The sequence below is a fragment of the Aptenodytes patagonicus genome, chromosome 7 (assembly GCF_965638725.1).
Source record: "Aptenodytes patagonicus chromosome 7, bAptPat1.pri.cur, whole genome shotgun sequence".
Taxonomy (NCBI): domain Eukaryota; kingdom Metazoa; phylum Chordata; class Aves; order Sphenisciformes; family Spheniscidae; genus Aptenodytes; species Aptenodytes patagonicus.
The window spans coordinates 28,098,057-28,120,737 of NC_134955.1; the positions used below are offsets into that span (position 1 = coordinate 28,098,057).

Genomic DNA, 22,681 nt, shown 5'->3' on the forward strand with positions numbered 1-22,681 from the left:
TCTTGGAAATAATATAATTCTTGAAGAAAAAGATGTAATAAAATACATAGTTTTGACCTGATTTTTCCACCTCTGAATGCTGGATGTATCATCTTATCAGCTCCAAATGAAAACAAACTAAAGTAATGTAATAATAATAAACCCGTGTGTCCCCATTATCACACAGTACCTACATCAGTGATATCTCAGAAGACATTAACCAATTTATCCTTACATTCTAAGCAGGAAATAGGAACGCACTTCCAGACAGAGAAAAGAGGCATTGAGTGGCAAAGCTGAGAACAGATATTTGATCTTGCATGTGTTCAGGACTTGGATAGACTAAACCATGACTGACCTACCTATTATTAACTAGTTCTGCTTCAAATATGAGGCTGAACCAAATGAGCTATGGTGGTCTTTAAACCAACACTTCTATGGTTCTATAAAATCCTCCACTTACACTTTAATATCAAGTGATTCTTCTACTTCATTGCTCAGTTACCAAAGGAAGGCTTGCAATATTACCTTACGTGAGGTTTTTCACTTTTCACTGCTGCCATGTATTATTTTAAGCCAAATGATATCTGAGAGTTCTTTTTTGAGGTTTACAGTTTTATCCCTCCACTATTTGTCAGTACACCCCTCTGCAAACACTCTACTCATACACAGCATCAGCAATGTGCTAGTCACTGAAACAAACACAAGTTAAATATACTATTCCCTTCCCAGGGGTTTAAGACACTAGTCATTGCAAATAATTTATTTTCATTATTTAGACAAGATTTCAAGAGATCTCTTTCTTACCAATGGCTGAATAGAACATTCAGATATCTTTGAAGAGCCATATATCAAAATACATCACCAAAAAAGAAATTAAAAGTTCAGCTTTGGAACACCAGCCACAGTGCATGTGCCTGGTTTTGCCGCAGCAGCATGTTGAACTTCTGGACTACAGTCCATTCTCAGCAGTTCAGCAAAGGTTTACGCATTTCATTGTAGCACTTGTTCCAGAACTAATCTGCATGAATGAGAATACCAGCCTTAGGAGAGCATCTTGCATGTGGCCTCAGACTCTTGCCACTCAGCAAGCAGAGGAAACTTTATCCTGACATAACACTAAGCGCTGTGTCTCATGTGGTTGTTATAGGCATCCTCTGTTTCCGCCCTTACTAGTGTCGTAGTCCTGTGATCTGGAAGGAAGGCCGGTGTTTTTCTAAGCCAACTGTAAGTTCCAATAAGCTGTGCTCTAAAGAACAGTTAGGAGTGAGTAACCTGTAGGTATTTTGAAATGCAGTTGCAGCAGGTGCATCTAAGTCACAAACTGTAGGATTCCTGTCTCTGCTTGAAGTTTTGATCTTGTGATTTACTTCAGCAGACTCTGACAGAGGCAAAAGGTTTCCTTGCATACATCTATCTAGAGATTAGAGCTATAGTATTTTAATGAGACCCTAAGTAGCATTTCAATTTGCTATCCTGTAAGCTCATTTGTTAAGCTGAATAGTCATTAGTAACAAATAACACAAGGTAGAAAGAAAATTCTTACTCTATTAAAAGCATAACATCTTTTCTATTTCTTCTTCCACATGAGTAAGTATCAAAGAGAAAAACTTTTTCATTTACAAACCTCAGCAGTATTCAAGTAACATAATATAAATATACTCAAATAATAATGAAAAATATAAAATGCTACAAAAGGAGTAAGTTGAAGAAATTCCAAGTTATTTTCTTGTAGCCTGTTTATGTTATTTAGGATTAGGAACAGGAAATCTTTAAAAAGTCTTATGTATTTTTGTGTGACCTTGACTAAACAGCGTGAGTCCTCTCTGCTCATTTCCCTTCACGATGATTGGAAATTACAACAATTACATTTCCTCCCAGGCTGGATGGTGAGGCTTAATTTAGTAATGTCTTAAATATACTGTGGCATCCTTGAATGGAAAGGGCTACAAAATCCAAAATACATCTTCATTTAAATCCATCCTAAAATTTTCTTCTTTTACTGATGCCCACAAACCATGAATTTATAATAATTATAATTCACATCAGGAAAGTTAAGACTTTTAAGTCATTTCCCAGCAAGTCACATTTACCTTATGGCAGCTTTTATGATAGTGCATTCCCTGCTGATGAAGTATGTCTTCATCCCTATATTTTCTACAGCATTTAACATACTTTCATGTTTATTTATAGCATATAAATAGTAACAATCAAGTAATTCCTTGTGAGTGAACTCTCTTGAAGTCAAATACCTAGTGAAAATTAATGGTCAACCTAGAAGCATTCTGGGTTTGGTTCCATTAACATTTGTGCAATGGTCTCTTTTTTGCTAAATTGAAATGCTAAAAATACTGGATTTATCTTGCGTCTTCAAATCTCTAGTAACACTGAGCTGACTCTTACTCTCCTCTTCCAACCATAGAAAAATGACTCAACACTATTTGGCATTGCAGGGAAAAGGATGGAATTGAGCTGACACGGGAAGAAACATTCAAGTACCGATTCAAGAAAGATGGAAAAAAGCAGTATCTAATTATTAATGAGTCAACCAAGGAGGATAGTGGACACTACACCGTGAAGACCAATGGTGGGGTATCAGTTGCTGAACTGATTGTACAAGGTAGGCACAGGTAATATTACAGAACCAGAGAAGCTGAAAAATGAAAACAGGCTGAAGGTAACCTTCTCCAGGATAGTGCATAGGGGTAGCATAATGCTCATGCCAGGGAAAAAGAAGACTTAATAAGGGGCATAAGGTTTGATAATAAAGGCCTCAAGGAGAACTCGGACCTGTGTGCTGGATGTTAACAGATACCATCATAATAACAGGCGCTTAGCTATCAGTCCTGTTAAAGCCCTGCATGCTGAGGATTTCCCTTCATATTTCACTCTTCCACAAACAACTTCTCAGCCCTAGCCTTTTCTACTCAGTAAATGCACACTGTTTACTTACAGATCTATTCTGATTTGTTGATGTGTGTATCAATTACTCTCACAATATCAGAGAAAAAGCTGGAAGTTTATCAGAGCATTGCGGACCTGACAGTGAAGGCACGTGACCAGGCAGTCTTCAAGTGTGAAGTTTCCGATGAAAATGTGAAAGGAATCTGGCTGAAAAATGGAAAGGAGGTGGTCCCAGATGAAAGGATAAAGATCTCCCATATTGGCAGGTTAGTCTTGTTTCAGAAAGCAGGTACAGGCTTGGGAATTGCGTTACAATCCGCAGGAACTATGATCTCAGGGGATAGGAATATAAAACCAGATTTTGTCCTGGCTCCAACTAAAAGGAAAAAAGTTTAAAACCTTCTCATATGCAATCAACATAGTCACAGACTTGCTTTGGTATGTGTGCAGTCTTTCTGTGTTGGTACGTTTCAATTCAATTCAATTCAACAGAATTCATTCTCTGTTCTCATTAGGGTTTCATGTTTTCCTGGTATTCAAACAATCTAGAAAACATACTGTTGATAACTTTAAAATTGGCAGTAGTGTTTAGACAGGTTAAGATAACACTTATATATAAACCCCTTCAGAAAAATTAGTGTTTATATTAACACATACAGTTGCGCAATTCTGTGCTCAAGTTTCTTAGCACTCTAACTACTACTGGAAATGCAGACCAAGAAGATTCAGAAGATACGTAAGCATTTGTCCTGGTTTCGGCAGGGATAGAGTTAATTTCCTTTCTAGTAGCTGGTACAGTGTTTTGGATTTAGGATGAGAACAAAGTTGATAACACACCGGTGTTTTAGTTGTTGCTAGGTAATGCTTACACTAGCCAAGGACTTTTCAGCTTCCCATGCTCTACTGACTGAGGAGGCTGGAGGTGCACAAGAAGCTGGGAGGGGGCACAGCCAAACTGGCCAAAGGGACATTCCATACCATGTGACGTCATGCTCAGTACATAAACTGGGGAAAGCTGGCCGGGGGGGCCGCTGCTCGGGGACTGGCTGGGCATCGGTCAGCGGGTGGTGAGCAATTGTACTGTGCATCACTTGTTTTGTGTATTATTATTATTATTATCATATTATTATTATCGTTTTATTTCAATTATTAAACTGTTTTTATCTCAACCCACGAGTCTTTCTAACTTGTGCTCTTCCAATTCTCTCCCCCATCCCACCGGGTGGGGGGGAGTGAGCGAGCGGCTGCGTGGTGCTTAATTGCTGACTGAGATTAAACCACGACAGCATTACATGTTAGGTAAAGTCTTCCTTGGTACTCCCTTTCTGTATTCAGTTTTGAATTTACAATAATACAGGGATGGAGCACCAATTTTTAGCTTGTTTTTCCAGAGTTTATTGTAGTCACAATCTGATCAAATGAAACCAGTCAGCGGTGTTACAACTGCCCTAGTAACGTTAAAGGGCTGGACTAAAGCAGAGAAACTGCTTCCTCTATTCAGACTAGACTGTGCATCTACCTTGACAAGAAAAATCCATTCATAGACAACATGCTGACATGGATTTGCTTGAATACTGAAAGTAGAGCAGTCTACAGCCCTGGTGGTGGTTGACTTGATGTTAGGGCAAGGGGAGAAGAAATAGTAATGTCTGTTAATAACCTATAGCCTGCACCTTGTCTCTCGAGATAGCCCTGTTCCTCCTGGAGAGGTAAGGTAGGGGAATGGAATATATTTGTTCATGTTTCCAGAATCCATAAGCTAACTATTGAGGACGTAACACCAGCTGACGAGGCTGATTATTCCTTCATCCCTCAGGGATTTGCTTACAACCTTTCTGCCAAGCTTCAGTTTTTAGGTAAGTTATCTTAGAATATGTAATGGGAATTCCAGAGGGATAAAATGATGGCATTGATCATGGTTATACCAGGAAAGAGTATGCTGAATCTCTTTCCTGATACCTCAGTCAGACGTGGCTCTGATCACAGTGCACCTCTGGATAATCTGCATAGGTTTTTTTCTTTCTCCGTATCAGTCCGTGGTAGTTCTGCCTCCTGTGGCCTCTGTTGTCTAAGGTTGCAGGGAGACAAATCTCTTCCCAGAAGGGATCTGGATGCTGTTCCAACAGCATGGTGGGGATCAGCTCTGGAGAGAAGAGGGAGTTAATGGCAGCTCTCTAATAGGGAGAAATATTTAAGAAAGGAATAATGATCTTCACTAGTCGAGTGACAGATTTTTCATACGGTGGGACCCAAGCCCTTTGAAAGAGTTCAAGCCAAAGCAAACAGCTGAGATTTCCTGACTCCCAGTGAAATGCCTCAGGCACAGGATGGTAGGTCAAAAACATATCATGCTAACTTGTGCTCCACTAGAAACAGAGGCAATGGAAAATGCTTTTCCCTGATATTTTGTGTTATCATTATCACATTGTTTTACAGAGCCCATTTTCCAGTTTATTGCATTAATCTGTTGATGTATATGCCTTATGAGGTTTTAAAGATGAATAGTTTTAAAATTACTGTTTGGGTGCAGATGCTATGTAAATTCTGTTTTCTAATCTATTTCTCCTACCTCCTCCCCTCCCCCCCCCCCCCACTTTTTCCCCCAGAGGTCAAGATTGATTTTGTACCAAGAGAAGGTAAGAACAGCAGTCATTATTTATATGCAAGTAAACATGTTTTCAATAGAAAAGGAAGCAGTGTTTTGTCATTTTTAATTTAATGCATGAATATACACCTTTCTTTTTTTCCATACAGAACACTCAAACTATATTTAAAACTTATTTTCCCTGCCCTTCCTACAGAACCTCCCAAAATCCACCTTGACTGTCTGGGCCAATCCCCTGACACTATTGTCGTGGTCGCTGGGAACAAACTGAGATTGGATGTTCCCATATCAGGAGATCCAACACCCACTGTCATCTGGCAGAAAGTAAACAAGGTAACGTGTAACCTGACACAATGTCTGAGGCAAGAAAGTCACAACAGGAAGTTTATTTTCTTTCTCAAATCTTACTTTGATTTACAATTCTTAGTTACAAGTATTTTCATCTTCCTTTACTTTTTTTTTTTTAAAACCTCAAGAAAAAAAATTAAATAGCTGCAATGCAGCTGTTTGAGACTCAGCTGTTTTTCTGAGAGTCGTCCTGAACTGTTGTTTTTCTGAACTGTTGCCTGCTTTTCTATTCCAAAAGAAGGGATGGAGTGTATATGAGTAGACACATGTACATGCAGACAGTAGGATACCATACGGGTTTATTCTCTTCCTACCTCAGAGAAAAAGAAATGAATGATCGGTCATCCCCATCACCTTCACCCGACAGGATGGACGTGTTCTGGAGATGGCAGCTTCTTTTTAAAAAAGAAATCTTTCTCAAGAATTCTATAGTCTGTGAAGAAAAAGTCTTCTTAACAGACCACTGGGGTAAAACTGTATTTGGTATAATGAAAATAGAGGACACTTGCTATTTGCCTTATCAAAGCAATTACAAAACATCAAAGAAAGAATTTAGAAGCTAGACACAAAATGTTAAGTGAGCTTCCTTTCTGGCTATCTCAGAACATCCCCACCCCTCGCCATCTGTGGGCTCTTGAGCTATAACTAGCACAAAACACAGAAATACTTTGCATAATATTCTACAGCATCATTACATTTCCCATAGGTGTAGATATAGACAAAACAATATTGCCAGTTATATTAATTTCCCCAGTCTCATTTCTTCATGATTCCACCGCATTCTTTGTTCAGGTTAGCATATTTAATAACACTTAGGACTTTTTTCTCCAATGCAGAATTAGTATGGAAACAAAGAAAAAAAGCCATTTGTCTCTCTTTTGGGAACCAAGAGAAATTGACTCTCTCATACAGAAGTTTCTCTGATAAAATGACGATTGGGTATCAGACAACCCCTATACAGTGTTATTTCTAAGACGTGAGGTCTCAACATACGAGTAAAAGAAGCCAGTCTTGATTTGAAGGATGTATAGCATCTACTTACTAATTAAATCCTAAACAAACAGTAGCACAGCTTCAGAATACATTGTTTGATGTGTGTTGCAGACCTAACTATATTTCTTAGTGTTAAAACATTTACATCGACTTACTATCCCATTGTTACAGAAAGAAGTAATCCTTTTTTTTGCAGTTAGACAAGATGAGTAATCAGCAGCACAGTACACAGAGAGATTCACAACCAGTTGCAATTCTACTGCAGGAATGTCATGCATCTTTGTTTGTTAAGCTGTAAATCTGGTTTTGCTGACTTATCCTTCCCTTAATTCACTGCAGTCTGATACATCTATTTCCATTTCTGCTTTTTACTTTCTTATCAGTTGATTTCCTTCCCAGGTCTGCTTGCTGCCTCACTTTGCTCTTCGCTTTTCTCATACCTCTATATTCAAGCCCCCTAACAAACCTATGGACTCTTCTCTGTCTTGCAGAAACAGCTTTACTGCTCTGCTCAGAAAGACTTAGCTGACTTTCTGTGGTTTCTTTGCTTATCTAGAAAAGTGACCTTGTTCGAAGCAATGATGATTCCATGACTCCCTCAGAAAGCAGCAGTGATTTAAATACTGATAGTAAGGTAAGTTCCTTATTATTTATGCAGACACAAAAATATGCTTAGTGTTTTCCAGATAAAAAGGCCTATTCAGAAGGAAATAAAATTAAAGTCAGTAGATATTAAAACTGGTGAAGCAAATAGCTCATCAGGCCCAACATCCTGCTTCACAATGGTGATTACCAAACACTTTGAATGGGCACAAGAGATCTAGTGAGTAATTTTAGATATGCTGATTGAGGAAATCTCTTTCTAATCACCATCACATGATGGTTGGATTACACGGAATCAAAACAGTTATTTGAAAACTCTTTTTAATATATCTGTGAATGTTTATCCCTTTTTTCCCCCACTAATCTGTAAACTTCAGTAATAACTACAGGAAAAAAACTCGGACGAAAATCTTACAGGACACAGGGAAAGATGACAATGGGTCAAGAGAGTGGACTATGTATGTACAAAACAGTGAAAGAGGATTCATTTTCCAACAAGTTCCCTTTTTGTCATAAATAACTTCTTTGTTTTGATAGAGTCAAAAATATTTTACATTTATTATGCAACAATAAACCTTTCTCAGGGTTAGGATTCTGCTGTACTAGTCACTATTTAGGCACATATGCTTTGTAATGGTTCCTGTTCTAAGTCTAAAGATATGCAGGCACATAAAGAAAAAAAGGAGTGTGTTATAAATGAACAGCAAAGTTGTGGCCATTATGTTTAAACCTCAGCTCAGAGTAGAAAGTTACCTATATGACATTCTTGAGTGACAGAAACCACACTGATGCCATTAACAGTTACAAGAAACATGGTAAATTTTTTAGAGGGAAATTGTTCAAATCCATGTTATCTGATGCCAAATGCAAATACTGTTGATCAGGAATGTTTGCTCAACCATTTGAATTTGAATTTAAAACCTTCTTGAATTTACACAGTACCTAACTGTTACCCATGAAACTCTTTGAGTTGATACTAGCCGTTATCCCAAGTAGGAATTTGAGGAAGTACTTAGTAACTTCTTTGAAACATAACTGGGTATGCGTAACTAGCAATGAATCTTAACAACCTGCAGACTTTCAGAACCAATTTTCCCAAATGTTATTTACGTGAGCCACTTAGTCTATATTTTCTCTCTTCTACATACAAATAGAACTTGAAACACCTTATAGCTTTTCAATAATTTTGATAATATTCAGTGATTTGAAGATTTTCACCAGCTCACATACTGGCTCATCAGGCTGTCCCTGGCACAACTTACAATGACTTTATCTGTTACTTTCACTGCCCGCAGCTCCTGTTTGAATCTGAAGGCAGAGTTCGTGTGGAGATGCATGAAGACCACTGTGTCTTCATCATTGAAGGAGCAGAAAAGGAGGACGAGGGAGTATACAGAGTTATAGTTAAGAATCCAGTGGGAGAAGATAAGGCTGATATCACAGTCAAAGTTATTGGTAAGTGAAGGAAGGAAACAACCAGAGTATGAAAGCATCTTGAGTTCACTGAAACTCACCCTTCTCTAAAACTGAGGCAAATTCTGACTTTAGGTTTAGAAAAACAGAAAAGGATCATAAAGGCAGGAATACTATCAATCACAAAATTTGGCAGACGTATTTTTCACAGGTAGTTGCCTTCTGTGTGAAAAGCTACGAGAACAACTCCCGGTAAAAATCCATGTATTTCCTTTTTATATATTTCCAGTTTCAGGTGACCCTATCATTTTACAGATGATATTCCCTTCTGAAATATATGCTTCATGCTTGTCTGAGATAAGAAAAACTTCTTGTCATTTTGTTGGGGTTTATATTTTTAAGCAAAGATTACTTCATTCTATACGCAGTAAATGGTTAATGGAATAAAGATACATAATATATCTGATATAAGAGAAACAGATTGCCACTGTGAGTCACAGAAGAGCTGGGGGGAATATGATTTTGAGTCAGTAATTTTTATAAAATTTTCATAATACTTAACTCATTTATACCCTGCCACATATATGACAAAAGGTCAGGTTATAAACAAACTTAGAAATGATAAAAGAAAATTATTTTCACCTACAGTATTAAAATTTAGAATTCACTGCTTAGGTGAATACTAAGTCTCTTTTCATCTTTTATAAATCCGAAGTCAGTATATTTACTGTGACTATCTCCAAAATAACAAAATATGTGAGACATGCAGCCATTATAATCTATATAAAGTTTATTATAGAGAAAATAGGAAACCTTGGAGCAAGCCTCTTCTTACAGAACAGAATTACCTTGTAACCTTACATTTTTGCAAAAAATTGGTTATGTCTGGGAAGAAAAAGGGAGCTGAATAATCAAATGGTATTTAAAGGAAAATCAACCTAACTAGAAGCATCGAAGAGCAGGATTCACTCTAGACTAAGATAATACATTCTCGATTGTACCTACTGTTGCTGTCTGACAAAGCTGTATCAATGTGATACAGAAAAAATGTTGAAGAAAAATTTCATTGACTTGTATACAGAAATTGAAACAGTAACAACTATCATTCATTCTCTCACTTTCTTCAGATGTTCCTGACCCTCCAGAAGCTCCCAAGATCAGCAACATTGGAGAAGATTACTGTACTGTGCAGTGGCAACCTCCTAAATATGATGGTGGGCAACCAGTACTTGGTAAGAAGTGCTAAAATATAAAGTCCCCAGCAGCCTTGCCTATATTTTTGCTGCTCCTTTAAAATGGCACAGAAGGATTCTCTACGTTTATTCACTCTAGGAAGGCTGACTCTCAGAAACTAACTACTCTAATATAGCAAACCTTCAAACTAGTCTAGATTCTGGCCCTTCAATTTTAGGGAGAGAGTGCCCCCTACCCCTGCTATTTCAATCAGAGAAATATTTCAGCGAATACGTTACCAAAGCACAAGAAGTTGATACCAAAAACAGTTAAAGCTAAACATTCTCATTCAAGACTGAAATTTTAGGTCAGTATACAGGCCTTTGGACTTACCTAGGAATACCAAAACAGATCTGTGGCCACCTCAGTCATCAACTCCAGTCGTCTGCAATCTCAAGTGCTCATGCAATACATGTTTCTTTTAGAAAACTACTTCATAATTCTACTTCATGTACAACCACACACCACAGGTCACAAAACACTTTTCAATCATTTTAATGACCTTAAAATCTGTACTAAAAACTAGAGAACAAAGTTATCATGTGATATAGGAAACGAGCAGAAGCAATCAAGAATATCACCAATACCATTTTAAGTTCTCTGTAGAGCATGGTGTGTTTTAGATAAAACTCCCTGTGATCCTCAGAAGGAAAAGGAAATAATGCAGGGTCTTGGCGAATTTTAGAGAAAAATTCCTCTGGACTCCAAATCTAGCAATTTGTTTAATAAAGATCACTGGAGTTTGAGTTTCTTTTTAAAAAAATGCACTGAAAGCTATATGGACTCCAATGGGGATGCCAGGGCTAGAAATGTTCTAAAATTCTTTTAACCCCCTGCATAGTATCTGGAAGAGAGGAGTCTGTATTTGCTTTTGGATATTTGGGCTTCATTCACTTCCACAAGAAGAGAGTAACCTCATTTAATTCAACAGAAGTTATCTGTGCAGGAATAAACAAGATACTACTGGGCCAGTCCTTTGTGGTTTCATCTGTTCTGACAGGAAGCAAGCAAGAAGTTAACAATTTAAACTATTATGTCCCGTTACCACAGCCAACACCCACCCCCTCCCCCCTTGACTATGCAAAGCCCATGATTTGGTTTTGTAGAGTTTTCAGGACACATATTTTGGAAAGTTCTTTGTTTTGTTTTCACTGTCAAAGGAATGATTTTGTTAACGTTCCACTAACAACCCTTTGCACTACATGAGGAGGTTTCTTCAGTTAGCACAGGACTGTACTACCAATAGAGCTAGAATAAAACACCTGGGGAAAAAAAAAAGCCAAGATGCAGCACTACCCATTCAAACAAAGCTTTAAAACCAAGTTAAAAAGGCAGCGGAGAAAGACATATGCATTCTTAATCTGTCTTCATATTGTTACAGATGGCATTGTAGGCAGTCTGCTACAGTCTTTATTAGCTATATCCAACAGATAGAGAAAAGAAATTCACACCCCATCTTCACTGTTATGCAAACCTTTCATGGGGTCTCCTGTACTTTTTATATTACCACAGCAGTATCTTTATCTATCATACATTCTGTACATTTGGGGAAATAATCTGCTTTACCAAATGTCACCAATAGTACCAGTATTGTCTTTTTACCTCTTTTTTACTTTTTTTTTTTTTTTTAATTGCGATTCTGGTATGCCACAGTGAAGAAGTGTCTCAGTTCTGACAGGAAACTATGCATATCTAAAGTGGCAGAAAAACAGAAACTGAGTTGCTGAAACTTCTCTCGGTCTCACAGACCCTGGTGAAGAGAGAAAAAAGCGGGAACGTGTCAAAAGAACCATAGGTTCTTTGCTTACAGCATTTAACCCTGTTTAAAAGCTACTGAAAACAAGCATGCCAGGAGTAACCTTATACATTAGAAGTGATGATACAACCTGTCAGCTCAAAGGCACCTCCACCACTCGTTTCCCAAAACTTTCTGTAGACTCTCATGCTCTTGCAATTCAATGTAGACGGGAAAGGCTGCTGATGCATGATGTCTGTGACTATAACATGTCGGCAAACGTGCCTGTCGTTCTCCATCTCCCTTCAGATGCTGTAAGTGTGAATCATACTTCACAGCTATACCAAAGGGACATCTGCAAGTTTGATAGCCATGACCTCTGTGAGCAGCAGGGATCGAATCGCTGACCTACACAGCTCAATTCATACGTCTTTACAATGTGTTTGCTATAGACTTTTACTATTGCAGCTGACCACTGTTACAGACATATCCTCTGTAGAGTATGGGTAGAAACAGACATAAAATACATACAAATACATGGTACGTGTAAATCATTTTCAGTGTATTTTCTGATTACTCACTCCATAGTTAAAAGATGAATACCCTTCAAAACAAAATCTGTTTAAAAGAAGTCTACATGCATCACATCCAGGCATACTATCTGCAACACAGAGAAGCAGCAGAAATTTAATATAGCTAGATGGAAAGAAACAGTTAGTAACTCCTTTGTAGCAGGTCACTGGAAAACAATTTATACAAACATTTCCAATGTGATATACAAGCATCCTCCACATTAAGGATCAAGAATCACAGATTCCATTCCCAGTTTTGGGAAATGAGAAGTTTATCTTTTAAAGTGATAACCCTGCCTGACTTAGTCATTCTGAAAAACAGCATGGTAGTGTGGGAAAGGCTGTGGATGTTCAGGGGGAGAGGGAGACGTACTAAAGACCTGGATTCTGGGCGTACAGACTACATCTAAGCTATACTACAGATTTGTTCTGCAGTGCATCCAGCTCTCTTGGTTCTCTGTTAATCATACAGGTTCACTTTCCTTCCCAAGGGAATCAGAGCAAGAAAAATGGTGCGTGGCCAGGACTCACTCCACTATAGGGCTGAAGCAGAGCTGGGACCTGCACTGTCTGGGAAGCACTCCACAATTCCACCACTTAGCAATGGACACAGAGATCTAACATAAGTTCTTTGATAAATCATTTAAAAAAAACCAAAACACAAAGGGAATTGTCAAACTCTTCTTCCAACTAATTTTTTGCTTTGGGATTTATGCTGTTAGACAAGATTAGTGAATTGCAGCAGAATATAAGAAAGAAATTAATTTTTTAACTCTATGTCTCATCCTACACATTTCAAGGCAATTTTTCCTTCACTGAAAGGGCTTTCTGTTGAACTGCTGTCTCTCATGCATTTCTCTGCCATTAGGAGTGAATGACCGCATTCTCACCAGAAAGGATTTACCATTTAAACCAGCTCTGCTAGTATCTCTATTTTGCATACATCTAAATACCTTAATAGTAGTACATAGCATGCAAAATGTGCTTAAAGCCTAATACCAGACATAGACAATTCTAAATAACTTCTACTCTGAATAGTATAATTGTTTAGGTAAGAATGTCAGATAGAAGGAAAGTAGTACAAAAGGAAACTGCAGGAAAGTACCAAAGCTTCACACAATTCAGTTATATGCAATAATTCCAAATCACATTTGGCTCTTTTATGCCATTGGGGGGCGGGGGGAAAGGTGATTTTCTTTTTTCCTGCATGTGAGATAATAATTTGCAGTTCTTTTACATCATAAGAGCTATCCTTTCCAGGCTATATTTTAGAGAGAAAGAAGAAGAAGAGCTATCGATGGATGAGACTAAACTTTGACCTTTTAAAAGAGCTAACCTATGAAGCCAAGCGAATGATTGAAGGAGTAGTTTATGAGATGCGGATTTATGCTGTGAATTCTATTGGCATGTCCCGGCCAAGCCCTGCCTCGCAACCCTTCATGCCAATTGGTGAGTTTTACCACACTCTATATTATTTCTAGGGCAAAACCAAGATAGGACAATTTTCACCTCTTCTCTTCAACTGCCCTTATACCTAAAAAGAATGTGTTAGGAAAGAGGCTACCAATCATCTCTATATTCTATATCTAATCAACCTTTTCCTTTGTAATCTTCCTCTTCTCTATCTCTCATTCCCCTTCCTGAGAAGCACAGAGGTTCCAGTTTCATGAAATTGCTGATGAATTTTTAGTTGTTATAATTAGAAGTGTGAGAGTCAAGCTGGATCTGGAAAGGAGGAGAACTAACTGACAGAAATTATCCTGTCCCTCTCAGCTTCTCCCATTCCCTTATGGGTGCAAATATCACAGTATCCCACCCAGTACTCCCTTAATCCTAGCCCTCTCCACAGCTAAAAGGATAGCTGATTAAGAAAATAATCTCCTGCAGTCCCTGAGCAAGGAGCAAACTAAAGGAGTCCTCAGGAAGCCTGCCTGCTAAGAACTTTAGAAAGAAGACCCACAAAAATACAAATAGCTGGAGATTAAAATGACTAGAGTTGCTAAATCTACAAATATCAGCAAAGGGGGACAGCCTGCTGAAGGAGATAATGTAAAAGCAGATGATGCAGTGAAGGGGTCAGAAGGAAAGGATGAACTGCAAGAAGGGTCTCTTAATTCTGGATTTCAAACACAAAACGGCTGGTCTGCAACAAAAGAGGGCAAACGAAAACCATCAAGCGGAGCTACTGAAAAAAAAGGTCCAAAGTTTTCATGGGATAGGCAGAGTTTTACTTGATTAAGGATAAAGTTCACACTTACTGCTTCAGAGAAGAGGTTTGGGGTTTTAATCATGTACTGTGTGGTTGCGTATGCTCCCAACTGCCTTTGCCTCCTGTGTGCTGTTCACAGTCCTTGCTGCCATTTGAATGTGAAAAATTTTGACACAGCTACGGAAAGGAAACTGGGTGATATTTTTTTAAATTTTTTTTTTTTTTTTTTTACAATAACTTTGGGAACTAAGATCAATTCCAATCAGCTGCACAATTTATAAACCTGTATTTAACTTATTAGAAATATTTCATATATAAAGTATGTAAAGTCTGTTATGTATATCCAAAAGATATTCAATTTATAATACATATACACAGAGTATGCCAAACATATATTTCTTTAACATGATTGCTTTTATGCCATGTATACTAAATTTTATGTTCCAGCACTCTAAATGTTATTTTGAAAAAGTTATCTTTCTGCTTGCTTTTTCGAATCAATGATTTCACAGTAGCATTTTTGTGTATTTGGGATTCTCCGGTAAGGGCTTTTCTTGATTGTTTTTTAATTACTAGACAACAGTCATGCTTAAGAAGACTGAATTTAGCTAGTGGTCTTTCTGAACTATGGATTTAAAAAGAGCCATGACATTCCTGTTCTGAAACAATATGAAATAGCTATATCTAACTGAAATGAAAATTTTTCAGCCCCAAAATATTTTTCTCAGGCATGTCTCTCTTACAAATGCACAAATCAGAACTAGTGTTTCTCTAAAGATGTAGTCATAACTTCTGGTCATTTTCTTCACTGTTAGAGGAAAATAAGTGAAGTCAAATTTAGCCACTGATGAATTTGGTCCTCTGACTGTGTAAATTTTGTCTAATTACAATCAGGGTGTAAGTACAGCATACAAATTGTATGCATTTTTATTTCTAAACTTTCCTGCAGACTTCTGCTGACAATTTGACTCCCTTCTACAACTCCTCTTTTTTCATTGGCTTTTACTCATAAGGGAGCATATGTATATAGGAACTACTATCTTAACCTCTTGTTCCCCTCCCTATTATAGGAATCTTATTCTGCACTTCTATTAAATGAAGTATTAGGTGTTACATTTTTACAACTGAGCTTCAGCTGAATTTATTTTATTAAAACAGACAGTCGTATATAATTCAGCTGGTAGCCACTCCTTCTATAGCCTTTGAATTCTCACAGTTATATTGCTATTTCTCAGAATTTACTTCTACGTATTTCCTTATAGCTCCTCCAAGTGAACCAACCCACTTTACAGTGGAAGATGTTTCTGACAGCACTGTTGCCTTGAAGTGGAGACCCCCTGAGCGGATTGGAGCCGGGGGATTAGATGGTTACATTGTGGAATACTGCAAAGATGGATGTAAGTAAGCACGAGTACGTGGCAGCAGCAGCTGAACATTATTAAAATACTACAATTGCAATAGCTTCACTGCAATATCCCAATAAATTCACAGTATCCAGTATCATTAAATTTGAACTCTAATCTATGACTAACATCCGTGCCAACCATCACCAGGCTTACCACGACATGACTATAAAACCATGAAAGTCACATCAACCATAATGTCATCTTCACAATCATCATAAACTTTAATACAGAAAAGTACTACAAAAATACCAGTGCTGTTCTATAGTCACTACTATATTTTTGTAGCATTCACAAATTGCGTATTCCTTAAAACCAATATAACAACATGACTGTAACAACATCAGTAACTGTTACCTTATCTCATTTAATGCTTGTGGTCTGATAATAAAGAGTATAACTGCACCATGTCTACAACACTCAATTTACTGTGATGCTACAACATAACATTTATGACATAAAAATCAAACAACAAATTCATAATCACTTCAATCATGAAATTTTCTCTGACACTAAGCTCAATTGCCATATAACCTAAACTAGGGTTTTTACAGGGTATAATTTATCCAGAAATAATTTATAGTCTTTAATGAGATATCATCATGGAATTACCAGAATCCCTACATCATCGTCATAGAAGAATGATTTTATCAGTCGTACTCCTGTGTCATTAGAATAACTAAGTAAGCCCTAAGAATTCTGTTCTACAGTGTCAATTGAGAAGTAATAATAAATTCCTTGTTTTCAGCATATGTGGCTCTCACCAATCTGTTTGGACACCCACAGGAGATATACTTATTTCAAGAAAAAATTAAATTAAGGCTTCACTTTCTTGCTAAAAATACTTCCAAATTTCTCTCCCCCCGTCTCTTGCTAATGAAAATAAATGTAGAGAAGCCCCATAGCTCTAAGCTCTATAAAACAGAATGACAAAGGAACTACCCAAAGATGATTCCCTTACCCTTAGATATTTTGAATAAACAAAGTGTATATATTCCTTAACTCCATGTGTAAACACATCTTCTAGATCCAGAGTTCTTTTTTTCCAGCTTAGTTTATTCCCTTTTAAGTGTGGTATTGCATGTTAAATTCATTTTACCCTAACACAAATTTACTTTCAATTGTAGACAAGGCATCAGTTTGGAAAAATAATATATTATTACAATATGCAAATCCTATACTTGCAGCTACAGAATGGATTCCAGCTCTTCCTGGCCTAACTGAGCGCACATCTGCACTGATTAAAGACCTGGTCACAGGGGACAAACTTCATTTCCGTGTAAAGGCTATAAACTTGGCTGGTGAGAGTGGGGCAGCAATAATCAAAGAGCCCGTTACTGTTCAAGAGATCCTGCGTGAGTATCTAGGCTGAATAAATCTTATTCATCCATTTCCTCTGGTCAAAATTCTAGTCATGTACACATGTAGAAAAACTCTGGGACTGGCAAGCCTGTGCCTTCTTCTGAGAACAACACCCAAACAGCTCTTTCACTTTGACTAGGTGCCCAATATCTTCTGAGAACATTACTATACTGTCCAGGTCTTATATTTCTAAGGCATAGCACTTAAAACAAAATCCTACTTCTTACTTTCAAAATATAGACAATTCACCTCTTGTAATGGCACCGTTGGCATTTAAGAGACATAATTTTTAATATTTAGCTCTGCTGGAAAAGCTGTTGCATTACAGCAAAATGACCGCATTGGCTACGCCAAGAGATCTATTTAAATAAAAGCAGTTATCTGTACTTGATTGTCCTAGGTTATTAATTAACACCCTGTGTATCACCCAACAGCAGTAGATTATAATTCATTTGAGTGGAGTCCAAAAGATATCAAGAGCTGCTAATAGTGGATTCCTCAACCTTGACTCACATGAAGTGTCTGCCAGAGTCTCACTGACAGTAAAATGACTCAGTGTAAATGAAATGAAGTTGTAGTACATCTCAAAACCAAAGGGACATGAAGAAAGATATCCCAACTGTATGTTAAGAAATTCTTTCTGTAAATGACTAGGAAAAGAATAAGGAGCACATGGAGAACATAGAAAGCTTTCCAGTGAGGTAGAGGAAAGCAGGGACTAGATGAAAAAACATGCACTAAGGTCCTCTTTTTGTTAGTGAAAGGTAAGCTGCTACAATGACACTCTACTCCTTCCACCTCAAAGAAAGAACTGTAACTGAATGACTGTAGAAAGGTAAAGGAAATCCATTGACTGCTCTACTTTCTGAGTAAGTCCATAAATATCTCCAAATGGCAATTTACAAGGAGCTGCAGTATCAAGATAGCAATAGATTAATCATAGTTTATAATCACTCTTTTACTCCAATACACGCTTTGTCCCATCCCTTCCACTGAACTGATGAAGTTCTCCAAAGAAACAAAGTCCACATAGAAGGCTCACATCCAACGGAAGTCACCCAAATCTGTCATTTCAGATGCGACACAGTTTCACAAATCCTGCTGTCATTGAAACCTGCTCAGTTGTAAATATATAACTGAGATTTGCTACTAAATTTGTATCCAGTAGTCAAATACATTTGAAAGTACTTAGAGAATTAACTACTCCCTAACTGTATAAACAGTGTTTGCAAAACTTTCTTAGGCTTACAAGTATCCAAGCCTCTGCTCTTTGGTGTTTTGTCTTATTTGTGCTATAAGTAATATTTCAAATTATCAAAAGCTTTGTATTTAATGTACTAATGCTTAACTGCAGAGCGCCCCAAAATCTGGTTGCCACGCCATCTCAGACAAACTCTGGTGAAGAAAGTGGGTGAGACAATCAATATTGTGATCCCTTTTCAGGTATGTATTGGTTTCTATTTTGTCATGGTTATTTATCATTACTTACCTAAAGTAGTTTCCCTTATGCAAGTTCCCATTGTTTCACTGCTTAAGCAGTATTACATAAAGTATGGCTGATGATTTAAAAAACCCTCTCAAACATTAAAGAAAGGGAAAAAAAATAAAATCACTTTACTTTCAGTGACAATTTTTTTACAGTCATAATTTCTTCCATAATCCCTCCTTTTGTGGAGGAAGAAAAAGTAAGTAAGTGCAAGACCGTTCTTGCTTATTGACCATAGGATGCACCTTGAGAGAAGTACACAAAAGTGTAAGAATTCAACCACTACTCTTCTGAAACCAATGTATATGATGTTACTGGGCAACTTCTTTGCCAAAAGTGTGTATGTTCATTTCTGAAAGGCTGACTACAAAAATTAGAGTTTGTACATAAACAGAGTATCACAATTGGCCCTATATAGAATCTGTGTGTATATAAAGAATAGCTTGGGTATTACTGTACATGAGCTCAAGGTATAAAAAAACACAGCATGCCAAGGATTATCAAGAGTGCATGCATGTAACTACACACGCCGCTATGGCATGCACAAAATTGCTAAAATATACACACAGACTGACCTAACCAGTTACCCTGTCTTTGCATTTTCTACAGCTGTATAAGCAACTATAACGACTATTCATAAACCACCACAGCATTTTTTCAGATGCAAGGCTACAATATTGATATAGTACAAGAATTAGTGTGTGGAAGGAAAAGGTTTTCTGAGTGAAACATAGGAAAAGAAATTGTAAACTGCAGATTCTGGCTCTGACAGAGATATCCTCAGCAACAATAGATACAACATTTAATCCAGTCCTCATTTATAATTTGAAGAAACTAAAATGTCTCTGCTGTCCGGGGTTGACATTTATGAAAATGTAATCACTGTTATCAGTGAAGAGTTTTGAAATTCTCATGTAAAAGATGCTGGAGATATGCAAAACATTCTTTCAGCAAGGGAGACATATGCACACATTACCTATATTCTTTTGTTTGGGCAGTACCAGCCGGGGGGAGGGGGGGGGGGGCAGGAATCTATGTAAGAGCAAAACCTATGTAAAATAAAACATACACGTCTTTTGCCCTGTGGTTACTGGGTTACATGAAAAGTTGCTTTTTCACAAAGATCTATCTAATCAGTAAACAGTTGCAAACCAATACATGGAGTAACTGCCTTGAATTGCATGCTTGCACTACTTCGACATAATCACATGCTTGTTTTTTTCTTTCATGCTTCTTATCTCCAAAATTGCTAAAATGGCCCCTTCACTGAGGTCTAGCCACATGCAAAATTCAAGATTTTACATCTGATATTTCTGAGTTATGTAAGTCTTAAAAAAAAATACATTAAATAAACAGATATTTTTGCTGTTTTGATATCTGAGTTGAAGAAAATTTGCACAAAATTGACAAGCTGTCCCATAAGCAGAGGAACTGATAAAGTTTGGTATTTTATAGATTTGTGTCTTATGTCCCCTGTATCACCATCTTCCCAGCATACTAACCCACCTCTTTTGCTTAGAGCAGCCTCATTGCAATATTCCTAGAGATTTGCCAGTTCTTTGCCCTACTCCCCTAGGTAGTCCTAGCTGACAAGCCCTCTGTTCCCTGGGCCAGAGAAAGTACACGTAGCAACTAATCCAGAGCTTCACTTATCCTGCCTGATCATTCAGCTGTTGCCAAACAAAACGGATAAAGACCAAGTCTTCCCTGACTTTTTCTCAGTGGGGACACTAAATGAGGTTTCGGTATTTCACCCTGCCACCAGTTTTCACAAAACTGTACTAAGCTAATCTTAGAGATTTCTAGTGCACTGTCAAATTTAGCTGAAATGAACCAACTGATTAAAAAGTTATTTGAGTAGCTAACTGACAAACAAATCATCTATTGGTATAAACTCTTGTCTCCTAAAAGGTAAGGCTAACATCTATCCGTCAACAACAAGTTTTAGCCCGAGAACCAAAACCAGAGGATTTTAATTCAAGGGGTATTTTTGGAGTGAATTAAATTTGTAATAGTGCTGAATTGCAGCTATAGCTGCAATTCTTAATACTGCAAAAGCTATTTAGAATATGCAAAACTGAGGATCTTTCAAAAAAAGCAAAGCAAAAAGAACATTTCACTTTACATTTTGAAAAAGTTTAAATCGCTGGCCATTTCATTGAAGAAAAAGACTCTAAGTAGATATGATTGCAATCTTCAAATTACAAAAAAATATATAGGAGAAAATACATAAATACTGCAATTACTGTGAACCCTGAGCTAGGGAACACAAGCAGGCAGAATATTATCTAACTAAAGTGTAAGTGTCTTCTACTATTTACAGTTTCTGTGCAACCCTGCCAGTGACCTCTGTGGTCACTACTGTGTCATTTAACACTGAAATTCTATTAAATACCTTGTCAAGGTATCCTGGGCTAAATGCTATTTGCAAATCTATTCAATTCTTCAGATTAAAATGTACAGAAAAGAACAAGTACAACATTATTACTAACCCTTTTTCTGTTGAGTGCATTAAGCAGGTGGGACATTCTGCTGAAAGGAAGGGAATCAATACATTCTTGTTTCAAAACTAACTACACGGGCACATGATTGAAGCAATATTATGTGCTATTAGTGGATAAAATTCACAGTATTACTGAGCAGTCTTCTTGCCCATCATATATGTGTGAATATAAACATCTAAAAGCATTTAAATTCGTTCTTCCCTGGCAGTAAACTCCCTGAAGTTTCTCTGGTGTGCTGTTTACCCGCTCTGTCACTCACTGTTCTCTCTCAGATTACCTATTACACATTGCAGAAATCCAGTCCTCTGAGATATGTATTAGGAACATGCTTTCTATCTGTTTATGCTTTTCACAGTCTATAAATATAAGAGTATATGAAAACCAACACTTTGAAAACTTGCAATCTTTCACTGGCACTCATAGCACCTCAAAAAAGGAGGTGCCATGAGAGAACATATCTGATCAACCACACTAGAACACCAGCAGTAGCAAAGCTTGATTTATAGTCAAGATATTTCTTATGATAAAGATAATGCTATGGTTTCTCATGCCCAGGCCAGATCCTCGATTCACCTCATTACTCAGTCCATCAAGAACTATTAAATCTTGTAATCAGTCTGAAAACCTAGCCAAGTATTTGTCTTGACAAATTAGAAATTTAAATAAAATTTCCATATAAGTATGCCATTTTAACTAGATTGTTTTTATTTTGAAATCATTCCCCTAGCCAAAATTTTCAAGAAGAATCCTCATATCATTTTAAAATATACACATATGTGGAAAGTAAAATAGAGTCAATTCTTGTCAAGTTCACCAATAATCAGACATGGATATGGAAAAACAAAACAAAACAAAACAAAACAAATCCTTTTACTTGTTCAAGAATTTCTACTACACCTTCCAGCTGAAGAAGGGAACCCATGTCTTCCTCTAATGGGTTTTTGTAAGGGTTCTATGAAACGAGACCAGGGTGAAGGTACACTAGAACTGGACAAAATAATCTTGTATCTAATATTTCAGAGCTACAGGCCTGAGGTGACTATACTCCTTGGCAGAAAGCAGTAAGAAAATCAGTTACCAGACGGGGAAACTGGAAGATCCAAAAACATTGCTCATTCAAGCTTTATTATCAGCCCCAATGTAAAATCAATTACAATACATCTGGTGATTTACATGCCAGAGAAAAGAGCATCTATTAAAGAATAGTAATTTCTAGGTGTTTTAGAAGTCCTTTAAGTGTAATTTTGGACGGATCTTGGCCTGACTCTTACAAAAGAAGAAGTTTTTCTCTAATACCACAGAAAAATAAAATTATGCTGCACAGACTTTCTG

The 22,681-nt window shown here is 37.2% G+C and overlaps 1 protein-coding gene across 1 annotated transcript in view; it reads left to right on the plus strand.

Moving 5' to 3' along the window:
- Window positions 1-22,681, plus strand: part of MYBPC3 (myosin binding protein C3) — a 65,912-nt gene that overhangs the window by 29,118 nt on the left and 14,113 nt on the right. Inside the window, exons 17-28 of the mRNA XM_076344473.1 lie at window positions 2,433-2,599; window positions 2,984-3,149; window positions 4,633-4,739; window positions 5,490-5,519; window positions 5,685-5,821; window positions 7,386-7,463; window positions 8,728-8,887; window positions 9,973-10,077; window positions 13,646-13,834; window positions 15,857-15,991; window positions 17,185-17,352; window positions 18,714-18,802. Of these exons, the coding sequence (XP_076200588.1) occupies window positions 2,433-2,599; window positions 2,984-3,149; window positions 4,633-4,739; window positions 5,490-5,519; window positions 5,685-5,821; window positions 7,386-7,463; window positions 8,728-8,887; window positions 9,973-10,077; window positions 13,646-13,834; window positions 15,857-15,991; window positions 17,185-17,352; window positions 18,714-18,802 (1,531 nt within the window). The remainder of the gene's footprint in view (window positions 1-2,432; window positions 2,600-2,983; window positions 3,150-4,632; window positions 4,740-5,489; window positions 5,520-5,684; window positions 5,822-7,385; window positions 7,464-8,727; window positions 8,888-9,972; window positions 10,078-13,645; window positions 13,835-15,856; window positions 15,992-17,184; window positions 17,353-18,713; window positions 18,803-22,681) is intronic.